Consider the following 14941-nt stretch of genomic DNA (forward strand, 5'->3'; position numbering starts at 1 on the left):
GAAAACTAGAAAAAGTCTTCTTCAAGTGACAAAGCACTAGAATTTGGTATAGATTTGAAATGATAATTTTTCAAAAACAACGGATGGTTTTGAGTTGGAAAAAATAAATTTTGCCATTATGCTTTTGTACGCTATAGAAAAAAGATCAATCAATTTTTATCACATTAAAATTTAAAAATAAAAGCTTAAAACAAGTATTAAAAAGCACCTATAATAGTGAATCAGAGTGTTGCTTGGCAAATTGACGATAATATTTTGCTTGACATGAATTGCTGAGCTTTTAAAATAATTCTTAATTAGTTCTATTCATGCTAATTTGTAATTGCAAAAAGTTGCTAAAAAACAAAGAACAGTAGTTTGTGCAGAATAATTGGGAATAATATAAAATAAAGTTTCTTCAAAATGAAAGTCTTCTCTACAAAGTTTTTCACGTTATGTTGACTTTAAAGCAATTTATAAATTGCAATAATTACCCTTTCTTGAATAATTAAACAATGGTTTAGAAGTGAAACAATATTAAGTTGTAAATATTTCCAAAAAACAATTCCATTCAGGATTCATCTAGTTTCGTCAAATCCATTAGCTTGAGAACTCATAAAACTAAAAACTCATGATCACACATAAAACACGACTGCAAAATTCCAGCAACAACCTAAATCTTTTATTGGCATATTTGCATGTAACCAAGTTGCATGTGAGGTTGAACAATTAACTTATAACCTATGGCTATTTAAGAAAAGAAATATATCTATGGTTCTCTAATCTAATTTCAGTACTAGATCGGTTATCATGAATACTTAAACTTACATCTAAAATAATTACCAAAACCAATAAGATAAATCTCATAAGCTAGCTTATGAACTAGATCAAAGAAATTTGTTTTAAGACAGAAGTATATATGCATGAATAAAACTTCTCGCAAACTTTGCACCCCAAGTACCAATAATATCATTTTTATTTAATAAACTTACACACTCCTAGCCTTGCCTCTCTTTCATATCTCACTTTATAGTGTAGTCTCATCTTCCATTAATGACGAAATTTGGAACCCCATCATTTACACTTAACGAATAATCATGTAGCAGGTTACAAAAACATTCCAACTTTGCCATCTTTGTTAATTGGTTTGATATTAATCCAATCAATCATTAATCAAATATTCTAGAACTCATTCCTTCTTATTACTTAATTAAATTCTAAACTCCCAAATGACAAGTTTTCCTTCTCTGATATTAACCTTCAGAATTAATTCAAAATCATCAATTTTTACTCCAAATACTTAATTCATTCTTATCATTCGTTCCTTTTAATTAATCTAACCTGGTGGTTTTGATTACAAAAGAACCATTACGGTCCATATGCTACACGTGAATATACCTTCTCACAAGTTATTAGGCCTAATGTTTTTGTTCTTTGTTCATTATTTGTTCCACTCAGTAAGTTGTCATGTTATATTAGTAGTTTATATTTCTAGAAGAACAGCTCTTTTATAATTCGTTCTAAAAGTCCTTGAATAATCTTAGAATTAAGTTTTTTTTTTTTTTTGCTTCAACATCAAAATTACATTCCGAATTTTAACTATACACTTAAAAATTTAAACTAGAATATGTGGGGTGTCACTTCTTATGTGCTTGTTTCTCTTTAAAATGTGACCAGCGTTATGACGTTTTTAAACAAGCTGACCTCAAAATTGGTTCACTTCTTCAATCTGTAAGTGAAAGCGAGACAAGAACCTGAAAAATCTTCGATTCAAGGGTTCAGGAATATCCATTACAAATTCCCTATCCTTAACATCAACACCCACACTAGAATGGCTAAAAAAAAATTCCACAAACACCTACTAGATTCTCACCCTGTTCTCCTCAACATTAGATGTCGTTCATGGCACCAATACATCTTGAATCCTCTGAAATTCACTTTGAAAAATGTAATATGGAGCTTAAGGGGCAGCAATCAAATGCAACCTTGATCTTGTATGCAACCATTTGTTGCTTTTATAAAGAAAGACGATTTTTATAATGTATCAGATTTTTCCCCATATATTCATCACCTTTTACACATAACAAGGACTTCTACACAGAGGTTTTCTATTAACAATTTCAGATTCTACCTTCACTTCTTTTGAACAGAAGCATACCAATTATTTGGTAAGTTGGCAAAGAAAAAATCCCTTCTCCAGAAATTAGGAGACTACACACAAAATTTACTTTGTACAAGTCTCCGTCATCAGGTCAACGATGAATCATGCGGGAAAGGGATTGGAAGATTCACCAAGGCAAAAGGAGAGAAAAGAAGCCCAAGATAGTAGGAAAAGAAAGACGAGCATGCCAGAAAAACAGCAAGTAGATAATTCTTCAACGGGTCAATCATGGCCAGGTAGTGTTCTTTAACCAGTCTGCCTGGGAATCTGCTATCACATGAATTCGTTGTGTTTTAAATCACCTTCTAAGCTTTTTGGGGCGGAATTACCCGTTATTTGTATTCTCTTCGTTCCATGAAGGATCCACAATTGGTAGCCCATACTCTTCAGGTTTGAGGGCCAAAGCAAAATCAGGTAGCGTTGGCGCTGTCTCCATGATTCTACAATGAATTTTTCTAATGTAAGTATTACCTAGTATGCAAGTAACGTGGAATGTACCTAGAATTGAGTTATACATAATGCGTAGTCTTTGATATGTTTCTGCATAATGCATGAGTATACCCTCTATTCATAGAAATATATCTGCGACACATTTTTGTGTACCAGAATTAAGAAGCTGAAATATGAGCTATTCAAACATAATGAGAATCCAAATAGAATTTTATGAGCTGCATCAGACCGTTATACACAGATGGGAAATGGTTTCCAAAGTATACTAGAAAAGATAAAGGTTAACTATTACTGTAATAGATAAAATTTACTAAAATGCTATTGACATCATGGATTGAGAGGGAAACAGAAAAACGAGGAGGTCATAGTAAATGGACTCCCTTGTAGTCATACAACAGAAATAAATCTAAACTTAAATATTTCAAATATAGCATAGATCCATGTTCTGATGTAAACTTGCTCCCTCTACATATTACCTTTACTTAGCAAAGAAACAAAGAAGAATGGCAAATTAAGTCTACATGTAAGAGTGGGTTCCATAGTGTCAATCACAATGTACTCTCCTACTTGTCTCGCTTGAAGTGCTATTAGTAAGGAAATGATTTTCCAAAGATTAGTTAGTTCTGCAATCAGTATCCTAGACAGCATCCCCCACTGTATGCTGGGATATGTAATGCAGCTTCTCCCAACCAAATACCAAAGTGAGCAAATAAGAACACTTACTTCTCATGGGAATACAGATCCCTGTTGATTCGCACCTTGCTAGAAGTATCCTTTGGAATTTTCTCAGACAGGAATTTCATGGTTCCCCAAAGAGGTGGATTTCTGCATTACAAATGGCAACAGGTCAAATTCAAAACAAACATTTTGCTGCTATCTTCACAATGAACTATCATGACCATGTTGAATTTGTAGAGTTTATAGACTCATTAACTTAATAACATTCTTCTCCTTTTAATTTCAACTTGAGTACAACCATTCAGTTCCAATTAGAAGGGCAAGAGGAGAACTACCAAAATTAATACCATGAGGATGGCAAGAGAACCATAACTTACCCTAATGCACAGACATAAATACACATACTTAAAAGAATTCTGCTATACATTTGGATCCATTGAAAAAGGATGCCAGAGGATTACCTAGATAGAGGTATTGCAAGGTTAAAAGCTTCACATGCCTTTTTACTTTCTTTCAGATACTCATCCGCTGCTTGCAGAGCAGCCACTGCCATTCCATGAGATTTTTCTGTGTTACCCTCATCAAGAATCAGACCATGGTAATAGTAAGCTGCAGCCTGGATAAGAATGCAACGTTGCACGAACTTAAGCTTTAGCATCCACGATGATAAGCATAACAACTCTGCTGACCTAATGTCCTCTCTCTCTCTCTCTCTCTCTCTCTCTCTCTCTCTCTCTGGAAAATGTTTCTTTTTGCCGTTAATCAACTTTAGTAGGCAATGAAATTATCATCTCCATTTTCATACTCTAGTGGTGAACTTAAAACAACAAAACACTTTATTTTTTTTTTTGTTATATTTTATATTAACCATTTACCAGCCACATAATGATAGTGTCTGGGCAGTGATCTACTGTCAAATTGCAGAAACAAAAGCACTCTAGCATAAACATCTTTGCCAAGATTGCCAACCAATTTAGATATCAGGTGAATGAAATTATCAAGCTCTAGAAAGAAAAAGGAACTAAACGCAAATAGTAAGCAAAAGTAAGCAAAGGCAATCACAAGTTACCTTCGCCTCAATATACTTCCATTTAGTGAAAAGTCTATGCTTTTCTCCCCAGCCATTTGATAATGGAAGATTCATTATATTATCTTGAGCCTACAAATAACAAAGATGAGATAAATGTTCATGTTGCCCAGTAATCAGAATTCACCATGATAGAGTTGCATGACTTCAAAGCTTTCAAAAGAATACAGAATTGAAAAGAAAAGAACTAAAATAGAGATTTAAAGCTGAAAAGAAGTTCAGAGTAAGAGAAAAAGTGAAATTGAAGCTCAAAGTAGATAATTACAATAAACATATTGATATTAAACAAGCAAGAAAAGGGCTGCTAAATTCAATCACCATGTAACAAGATCAAAAAATAGCCACAAGAAGTTAATTCAAGCTAAGATTCCTATTCAAAAAGCAAATTCTGCAATATCGGTAAAATAAATGTATCCAGAGAATGAAGAACATAGTTGAAGACATAAATTCATCAGAAAGTTCAACCAGGCTTAAAACCTAAAACTCTGTCGACTATAATTCACCAAAAAGGTACATTCAACCTCATTGAACTAAATAACAACTTAACCATCCTTTTGAGACTGGTTTTATCCAGAAACAACCCCATGCTTCATAAACCATATCTCATACAAAGATGAGTTACACGACCCATCCAGATAAGTTATAAGCACCAAAACGTATAATGAATAAAACAGGCACCTTGTCTGTTGGTGAAAGAGGAAATCCGTGTATTCACATAAAAGTTTCAAGACATGACAATATTAAATTTTACCAATGCATAACAGGTCAAAAAGACGAGTCTGGAAAACAAGACTAGAGATATGAGGGCAGTATATTTGCAAGGTGCATGCTAACACTTATCACTCATTTGCTGTTCTGTTATTCGTGTTTATATGTGACTATTGCTCATAACATTGGAATCCCTTTGATATTCAGAAGAAAAAGAAGGTGACTATGTGACTATTGCTCATAACATTGGAATCCCTTCAAGTCCAGTGTATGCTAAGCCTTCTTTTGCCAACTGGAGCTACTCTTTACTTCAATTCTGGTAAAAAGAAGAAAAAGAAGGTGACAAGGCTTGACAAAATATCCATCAAGTAGAAAACTGGACTAATTCGTAGATTTGCTCAGTCAGTAGTAAATGCAGACTTCCTCCCTTAAATTGCTTCTATCAATTAAAGAAAATGCCTAAAATGAAAAAGTATGACCAATGACATAGTTGACATAACTTTATGAGTATACCGCATATTGATTAAAAACTTTTTAAGTGACGAGCATCAATTGGCTTTTCAGCAGCAAATGAAAGTACTTCAAATGCACGGGTATACCAAAATTTAACTTCAACTGGTCATGTCATAGAAACTTACTGGTACTACCATTGCTTACATCCATAAAAAGACGGACATGCTTAATATCTGTGCTCTATCTTCATGGTGTTTTTACATGATAAGTATCAACTAAATGACTTGATTGCTGTCTGTTCAAATAATTGATCGTAGGACCTTGACTGACTTCTTTTTTTGGCTGGTGAAATATGCTGGTTGGTTCTTGGAAGTAGAAGATTCTATAATTGTATACTTATGGACCTCTTATACATCTGAAAAACGTCAGAGAATAAGCAAGGTATTTTTTTGATAACAAAGAAATAGTAAACAAATTCTATGATTAGCATGGAACATGAATCATGGATGCACCAAATTAGAAAGATGACCCATATATAAGGCCATGCTCCCATGTGCTAAAGTATAAGAAGGCCTACCTGCTGCCAATATTTCACCATCTCACATGCAAGCCTTCGCTTTACTGCTAGGGTGGCCTTAGTGCTATCAATTGCAAGTCCAAGTTGGATATCAACCCCCTAAAGAGAAATCAGACAAATATTATATGATCCAATCGAGAAACATTTGCCACAGGGATTAGGGAAATAAAATTTCTTGTTTACATTATCAGCTGATTGACAATAAAACCAAAATTATACTCAATTCGAGAAGCCCTTAGACGAAAATCTCTAGGAACAATTGACACTGCACTTGTTTTTATTAAAAGAACCCAATGAAGATATAGTTTTGTTTCTCCAGTAAATTCCTCATTATACTGGTTGTACCATTTAAAGAAGCCAATGAAGCAAAACTATATCTAAGAATAAGTCGTCACTTTTTCATACCTCACATGAACAATAGTACTGTTAGATTTTTTTTCTATTTTCATATTTGGCCATATACCTCCAGAATTTTAGCTTCACCTATATTTAGAAATTGATAAAAAGTGACATGACTATATTGATATGCTTATACACACATTTAGGTTATGAAGCAATTTGATTGTACCATTTACAAGAGTACCTTTATCTTTATATACATTGTTGAGAAATGTCATCACATAATACGAAAAGTTTCATGGTTATTATGCCATATTAGTAATGTTGTCACATAATATTAGAGAAAAGAAAAACAACATATGTGACGTTTATACTTGGTCCTAATTTGAACTATCTTAACACTTAGATAAAATGAAAATAGTTATAAAATATGACTGTGGTTCACTTCTCCTTTATTTTAAAATAAATTTTTTTACCCTTTAATTACATACAATTAAAATAACAACATATAGAACAATATACATCTAAACCTCATAAGATTAAGTAGTTCAATTAAAAGTTAGTAGTAATTACTATAAATTCATTTTAGATTTAACTTATATAACATATGTTAGTGGGTGCACAAGTTCTTAAATTACCAAAATACTTCTAAATTTCCAAAATTTGTGCATAGAAATATAGAGGGGAGGAATCGCTCAGTGGGGGAATGTGCACCACTGCCAACAATGTGGCTCCGCCACTGCTGTCAGGTCAGTTGTATTTGGGATGTCAGTTATTGAGATTTAGATGCAAATTGATGACAGCATTAGTACTTTTCCTTGATGACAGCATTAGTACTTTTCCTTGATGACAGCATTAGTACTTTTCCTTGGAAATTTGGGGATTCCATATGCCAAACTTTGTGGTATGAAGCTTAGAATATTTGGCTAGGCCATATGCATAATAAGATATCCCTTTCGTAGTGGTGCTGATTTGCATTTCAACTCCTTATTGATTACTGCTATTACATGCCCAACTTGCTTGATTCTACCAGTTCTTTGCATTCTTATACGACTACCAATTATGTGTAATTTGATGTAGGACTTGTCTAGGCCGTCCAGGATAACTTATCTAACATAGGGTTGGTATGAGCATAACCTCAAAAATCTTACATGTGCCCAATATTGTAATGTCTCGTGATTGCATCATCACAGGATCACTATCATGATACATTAGACACCATACAGCTGTGGTTTTAAACATCCCTTAGAGAAGAAAAGCAAATAACACAAGGCCTTGGATTATCTAAGTGACAAGAGCATTGTAAAGATGCATTATTGGATTAAGCTTTTATAATAATACGAATCTCTATGGCAAGGCTCCTTTGCTAATATAAGTAAGATGTACACTGAATTAGAAATACCTGTCCTAATGCTTGAAGGCAAAGTGATCGTAAAACTCCTTCTGCAAGGTCTACTGGTAATTTTCTCCTACAACACATACGTTGAAAAGATTAAACTCTTCAATCTCTCATGTTGGTTTGAATTAAAAAAATGGAACTTAACTGGAAAAGTTAAAGATTCTAAACCTCAATTCACTGGGAAACTGTGGGAGAACTTGTCGAACAGCACAATCAAGATATCCGGCTGCTTTTAGGAAGACATCAATACAACATCGTCTGCTCTCTGTTACACATAAGAAACAGGTTGGTGCACAACTGGGAATATCCATTAGAAGCATTTGACAGAAAATAGATCCATGGAACAAGTATGCAAGTATTTTGACTCCCAAGAGTAGTGACAGATGCGTCAAACTTCAGGAAAGCATTCAAAAATATTGCATACAATCAATTATATGGTGAAGCATCTTCTGACATGATCATATGTGATCAAAGCATTTGCCATACCAGAACCAATATAGTGGAATTTATTTATTCCATGGTGCCATGGCATCGTTGTTGATGCTTAGAAAAGGCATTGATCCTTCTCATCATCTAGTGACAAACACCCATGAACAACAAGGAAAATGTCAAAGTAAAATTTGGACACGGAACAGCTTGCCCATACAACCAACAAGAAGAAGAAAAATAGAAGATTATATTGTGACAGAAATTTTAAATCTCAAGCTGCAAAAGCAAGGTGTGAAAAGATCAAATAGTGATCATGCAGTGCCTTGAAATCAAATCCCACACTTCACATTCTTTATCCATCATCAAGAACATTGATTTACATTTCCTACATGACAACCAGATAGAACATGCAATTGAAGATTGCAGTGGATATAATTCAGTTTGAACATTTAACGTCACTTTGCTCGCTATAGTGGACAATGTAGTGGCTTTGATAAATTTCACTATTAAGCAGATTCATACATTGGTGATAACCATCCATAATTGGTCAGACTGACAGGATTACATTGCAAAAAGAGATTCCCCTCATATTCACTTGTTAAGGAAAAAAGTCAATGCAGCAAAACCAAGGGAAAAAAACACAGGAACAAGAGAGAGAGAACTAAACTCATGGCCAAGGAAAAACTCTAAATGATGAAAGAAACAATTCAGGATGAAGGGAGACAAAAATGAAAGAGAGAAAGGGCAAGAAATTCCCAGAGTGTAGAAAAGATGTCAAAAGTCTAAAATAACCCTTAAACATAAAATTGAAACATGAAAAGTACAAAGAGACAAGCCACAAGCTATGACAGTTATGCGATGGCTAGATGAGATGGGTGAATGCGTATAGTATGTTTACAAGAGGGGCAAATTTAGTGCAGAAGGAGGCATGACAGTGGCACAAGAGATGAGTGCCAGGACTGGAAAGTGCATTTTCTGTAACTTATCGTCCCTGCCTCTGTACTTGTTTTCTTCTAACAACTTGGCCCCTCTCTAGCTTCCTTCCTGTAACTCCTTTAAGTGTTTTGAATCCTGTTTTGGGTTTTTACTATGTTTCAGACTTTCTGCATTTCTTAAATGTTCTTTTTTTATTTTTTCACTTTCTGTTTCTTGTGAATGTAAAATGATGAACAAAACCATTATTTTAGAAGGTAAAAGTAAGTAACATTCTACCCAAAATGTATACTTTGCCCATTACCAAGATTAGTCTAAAAGCTTCAATCACCTCAAAAAGTAGGGGTAACTCTTTCCCCAAAGGTCAACATAGTCAATCCAAGAATTCAAAGCTTTTGCCGTATTACAAGAAAAGATATTAAACTGAAGGTTTACCTACTCTCTAACTGCTAATTCAAGCTAATAATTGAATGACCAAATCTCCTTTTCATGTATGAATAAATTGATCAAATTTCATTTTGATCTTCTGGAAGAATTCATTGTTGCTTTTTTGTAGTCAGAGCTGTAACTCAAAAGAGGCATAAGAATTTTTCTAGCATTTGTAGATTAGATGCTCCTAGAAACAGACTTTTGTACAGTGTCATGTGTATGATGATTTGAGTTGGTGGCTGCTATTGTTGAAAAGAAATCTCATACTATGTAGTGAATGTATACATAATTAAGAGCTTCAGAAGATCTTCACAGAATATCATGCCACCATTGCTACAAGAACTTCAAACAAAATTGAAATGACTGGAGTTCTTCTATCTGGAATCGTGTTAGATCTAATTTATAGTCATGCCTAGTGCTTACAGCTTCTGCTGTGGGAGAAGAAGTGAGTATACATTTCACATGCACTAGATACTTTTGCATGTTACAGTCATTACTGCAGCTTCTTTTCTAGCATTGGCAAGTTTTCAGCATCAATTTATACTAAAATCAGATCATATGAAATAGGTATTCCTTCTTTTCCATTTACTTATACTTCACTCAAAGCTACCTATTTGGCTATATTTGGTATTTGGGGTTATGGTTGCACCACATCTCACTTTTGCCTATTTTACTAACAACTCAAGTATGGTTAACAACCATGTAAATTAACTTTCACTTAAAAAAAAGTATCTGTACGACCGGCTACAATACAACTGTTGATGGCAAAACAAAGTTAACAAAAAGTCAAAACTTTTTTCTCTAAATTTTTCAAATTTTTCAAAAATCTGACAAAAGTTGTGTTCAGAAGTTTTAAGTAATGGGAAACCTAGAATAGAAGATACAGCTTAGTCTATGTTGCTTAAGACTCATTTTGGACATGTTAAAAGGGCCTAAACATGGACAGTACAACGACTAGAGTCAAGCTGTTGTTCAAAGCTCAAGACAAAGCAAAGTTAAGAAAGAACTCAAGAAATGGAATACAAGCATGGTTCGATTGAGACCTTAAATAAATGGTTTATGATTTAAATGTATTCTGAACTTCAGAATAACTTCTAATCTGTACAATTAACTGATTCTCCTGTCCATTACACATGTTTTCCAATGCAATAACACAGCACATGGTAATGTGCCATGGCCTCCAACAAATGTATCCATCATTTCGTGATTTAACAACAAAATTGCATCTAAGTTGAGTTATTTTATTAAAACCATATTAATATTCTTTCACTTTAGTAGGATATTTGAACACAAAGAACCAAAGTATCTCTAAGGAATCATCCAACATCAAGTGTTGATCAGTGAACAATGATATCTACAGTTGACAAGAAGCAGAAGGTGTAGCGTATAGATCCCAAAAATGATGAAGCAATCAGTTTGGCTAATGAAATGAGATCAAGAAAAGTGACTGCAAAAGCATGACTTCCTTGAAACTTGATATAGATAAGGAAATCTACAACACTTCAAAAGCTTCAGAATTCATTGTGTTGATTAGGTGCCAACGTACTCTGTTGATTGACTTGCAATTTCATGCAATTCTGACCGAAGCATAAATGCATACCTTCTGATACCTTTGGCTGATAACCATCAGCTGAAATCCTCGGCAGAAGCAGCAAATTGGCTTGAGATAGTGACAGCATTGCCATCAAGTGCAAAACTGACAATACTTCATACCAAGTGCTATGCATTGCTGTTTCCTGGAATATCAACAATTTGCAGTTTGAGTAAGCACAGTGGAGAGTAGAATGCACTAATCATCTCATACACCCGGATATGCAAGCATAAATATTAGATCTCACCTCATCGTCATCCTCCTGATTGATCCAAACAAACTGCACTTTGTGCTGTAATGGACTTCCTGCACGAAACAATATAACAAACACTCAGGAACATGTCCAGAATGTGCGTCTCTATTTAGTCATGTATCCAATGTGTAATACCATCTTTGACTAATCCCAAAAGCACTGGCAAATAATCTTCAAGAGCCTGCAGAAGATCAGCCAGTGTAGAACCTCCTGTAGAGACAGCCAATGGTGCATCAGTACCAGCTGGCCAACAGAAATAAAAATGAGACATAAATGTAACTAACCATGCTGAGTGGCAGTTCTCCTTCTTGTTCTTGTAATTGTAGGAGCTTCTTGGCCAGCCATGACAACTATTCTAGTTCTAAGGGCAGAAAGGCGCTCCACTAAGCTTTTGGACAAGTAGTCACCAAGTGCTTGAGAGAAATCCACAGCCTTTGGTATCCGCAATCCAGGAATAAACACAGAAACTTCTCCAATATTTCCAGGCCGCCTCCGGTTTCCACCAGTATCCTTCGGTGTTGATACCAGGCATCCCATAACTTTTTGTATCCACTACTGCAAGCAATAAGCATTCAGAATTGTCATTCTAAGCATAAAGAAAACAGGGAAAACACTACTAAACTTGAAGATCACAAGAAAAAAATTATGAAAGTGCACGAATCTAAGACCGAGTTAGGTATGATGCTATGCTTTACTCTGCTAATGCAGCCTAAAGATTGCATTGACAATCACAAGGAAGATCTGAAAATTTTGTACCAATTAAAAGTCAAACAGTTGACAATTCATTAAATGAACAACCAGCAAACAGTTGGCTGCTCACGAGCAATATACCAGTAATTGATGCCAGGACCAATCTGTCCAGTCCAGACTTCACGCACCCGAGTAAATAATCTTTGAAAACTGGATCGACTAGCTCACCTGTCTTCTAATGATCAGAGAATCAACACAGCGGTCAAATTCTCTAGTACCTTCTGTACAAAATTTTTAGAAAAAAAAAATCTAATCTATTAGAAAGGCAAATGCAAACAAAAATAAAGGGCGGGGGGGAGGGGGGGAAGAAACGAAAGACCTCGGAAAGCAATATTATCACAAGAAAGACGTGACAAAATAAAATAACTGATAGCTGCTATGCTTATAATTTCCCATCCAACTTGTATTTCAGGAGCCTATTTGTAATGCAACTGAAATGCCAATTCACAAAGAAAGGAAAAAGAGAAACAAACAAACAAAAAGGAGCAAAGCCCTTTGTAAAAGTTTCCCTTTTCCCCTCAAAATCTTCTTTGTAAAACCAAGTTTCTTGTTTATTTAACCAAAACGGGTGGAAACTATTGTTGGTTTTAGAAAAGGGTCATCAAAAATGCTCATCTGATTTGCAGCTTTTCACTAAATTTCATTCCAATACTAACCGTGGAAAGCATAAAGACAAGGAAATCATAAAGAATCTCAAGTGGGCGTTGCAACTTGCAGGTGAAGCAGTTGCTAAGGAAAAGTTGAAAACCAACCACAAACCCAGGATAGAAATTCAATGACGCCCAATTCAATTGAAAAAACCCATAATTCTCAATGAACCCACCTCAAGTCTTCATCTTCCTAACACAAGTACACGTGCAAACAAAGAATTGGAGAACACGAAATTCAAATTTGACACAGTCAAGGACTATAAAAATACCTGATAGAGAAAGAAACTTGTCAGAGGAAACAAATATTCCCATGAAAAACAAGCCAGTTAAAAACCAAAAAGAAACAATTTTTCCCTTGAAATTTGTAAAACTCAGAAACCCCAGAATTGAATCAAATGATAATTCAACCTTTTTTATTTTCTTTTCCTATTGAAGGCCTGAAGCAGCAGAATTCTGAGAGCATATGGTAGAAATGGAAGAGGAAATAAGGTGGTGGATCTACCATACATACACAGTAACAGAAAGAAACATGAGTCTTAGAAGTCTCAACCTTTCAACTTAGAGTGGAATTCTTGACAAGTAGTGTGGGCAAAGCAATAGTTTTGCTGCTAGTAATCATCAGAAATACTACAGGGCAAGCAAGCGAGCGAGCGAGCGAGCGAGCCACACTTCTTTCTTTATTTGTTTGGTGTTGTTTAAATAGTAGTGGAGCCTGTCCTATATTCTGCTATATAGTACAACATTGATTATTAATTAAAACTAATGGTAGTATTAGATTAGATTACCACAAAGAAAAGTTGAAACAGTGTAAATTAGTACAAAATTATTTATTAATTAAAACCAATGGGTAGTATTAGATTAGATTAGATTACCACAAAGAAAAGTTGAAACAGTATAAATTAGTACAAAATTATTTATTAATTAAAACCAATGGGTAGTATTAGATTAGATTACCACAAAGAAAAGTTGAAACATATAAATTAATACAGGGGAGCTGATTGCTGATAAAGGAGAGTTGTTACAGGATGTTGGCAGTAATAAAGACAACTGGTCAACATATTTAAATATAGTTGGTGGATTTAAAAAAGAGTTAATTTAGTTTTAGCCTTGTTGGTTATTTTGTTTACTTGTTTTTTTCCCCTAATGCTACCTGTAGGAATCAAATATGGCGCCATTTCAAGCCTTTTGAAGGTCATTTTCTCTCTAGGTTTAAGTTTGGTTGATTTCTACCATGAATATTATTATCACATGAGGGCAACATAGCCTCTTCATATCTCCGATGCTGCTCTTTCGGGTCCCGGCAGGAATTTTTCCATTGCGATTTTCTCGGCGAGTTCGGTTAGGAGAGAGAGAGATGGCTTTTGTAACTATCAATTTGTGCAAATATGAGAATCAATTAGGTGTCAATTGAGGATTTTGAATCGGATTCTGATAACTAACGCTCCGCTTATAAATTAGATGAATTTTAAAATTTCGGACTTTTGAATTTCGTATTTAAATTAAGAGATTCAAACACAGTTCACACTATTATATGAATTCTGGAGTTAAATCGGATTTGACCCAAACTCATAATTAAATAAATAATTATATATAACATATTTTATAATTATGGATTAATATAAACTTATATATAAATTATTAACATTTTATGTCATAATATGTATAATTATAAATTATAGATATTATTATATACATACAATTATTCTTATATATGAGCCGGATCTTAATTGAGCCTGAGTCTAATATGACTCAAACTTGGCTTACATTTAGTTTGATCCTAATATTTATGCCCAATCTCTGCTCAATCCAATTAAAGTTTAGGTTTAGTATACTTTTTTTTCGGGTAAATGGGTTAAGTTAGATTGACCCAATCCTATAACAGCTCTAAAATCAATTGAGATCAGACCTATATTAATTTATTCACTCCTATTTCGATTACTTTAGACGAACTAAAATACCTATATAACATTATGGTAAAACCTTTTATTGAATTTTTATAGGCAATGATGTCCACGTACTCCTTAGTGATGTTCGTACAATCTAATCACCCTTTTTTCTCATCAATGAACTAAAAC

At 34.2% G+C, this 14941-nt stretch overlaps 1 protein-coding gene across 12 annotated transcripts; it reads right to left on the bottom strand.

The window, feature by feature from the left end:
- Positions 1–1971: 1971 nt before the first annotated feature.
- Positions 1972–13575, bottom strand: LOC113740023 (uncharacterized). 12 transcript variants are annotated; one of them, XM_027267509.2, is made up of 14 exons: positions 13417–13575; positions 12298–12437; positions 12157–12207; positions 11751–12021; positions 11602–11676; positions 11461–11519; positions 11223–11358; positions 8000–8096; positions 7835–7901; positions 6094–6192; positions 4338–4427; positions 3730–3884; positions 3314–3415; positions 1972–2580 (listed from the first exon to the last, which is right to left on the bottom strand). In XM_027267509.2, exons 4-14 carry the CDS (start codon positions 12001–12003, stop codon positions 2466–2468), a joined length of 1248 nt encoding a protein of 415 aa, XP_027123310.1. In that variant the 5' UTR covers positions 12004–12021; positions 12157–12207; positions 12298–12437; positions 13417–13575; the 3' UTR covers positions 1972–2465. The 12 variants fall into 12 exon arrangements, with proteins under 12 accessions (XP_027123310.1, XP_027123309.1, XP_027123302.1 ...); XM_027267508.2 differs by having other exon boundaries at positions 12287–12437; XM_027267501.2 differs by lacking the exon at positions 12157–12207.
- Positions 13576–14941: the final 1366 nt, after the last annotated feature.

Source organism: Coffea arabica, chromosome 4c, assembly GCF_036785885.1.
Source record: "Coffea arabica cultivar ET-39 chromosome 4c, Coffea Arabica ET-39 HiFi, whole genome shotgun sequence".
NCBI classification, from domain to species: domain Eukaryota; kingdom Viridiplantae; phylum Streptophyta; class Magnoliopsida; order Gentianales; family Rubiaceae; genus Coffea; species Coffea arabica.

Excerpts from the sequence above, each read along its gene's own strand:
- LOC113740023 (XM_027267501.2), bottom strand. The coding sequence starts at position 12,003 with ATGGGATGCCTGGTATCAACACCGAAGGATACTGGTGGAAACCGGAGG. Across the intron at positions 11,520-11,601 it reads TTTGGGATTAGTCAAAGATG|GAAGTCCATTACAGCACAAA; the intron begins GTATTACACATT and ends TGTTTCGTGCAG. Across the intron at positions 6,193-7,834 it reads GCCTTCAAGCATTAGGACAG|GGGGTTGATATCCAACTTGG; the intron begins GTATTTCTAATT and ends ATTTCTCTTTAG.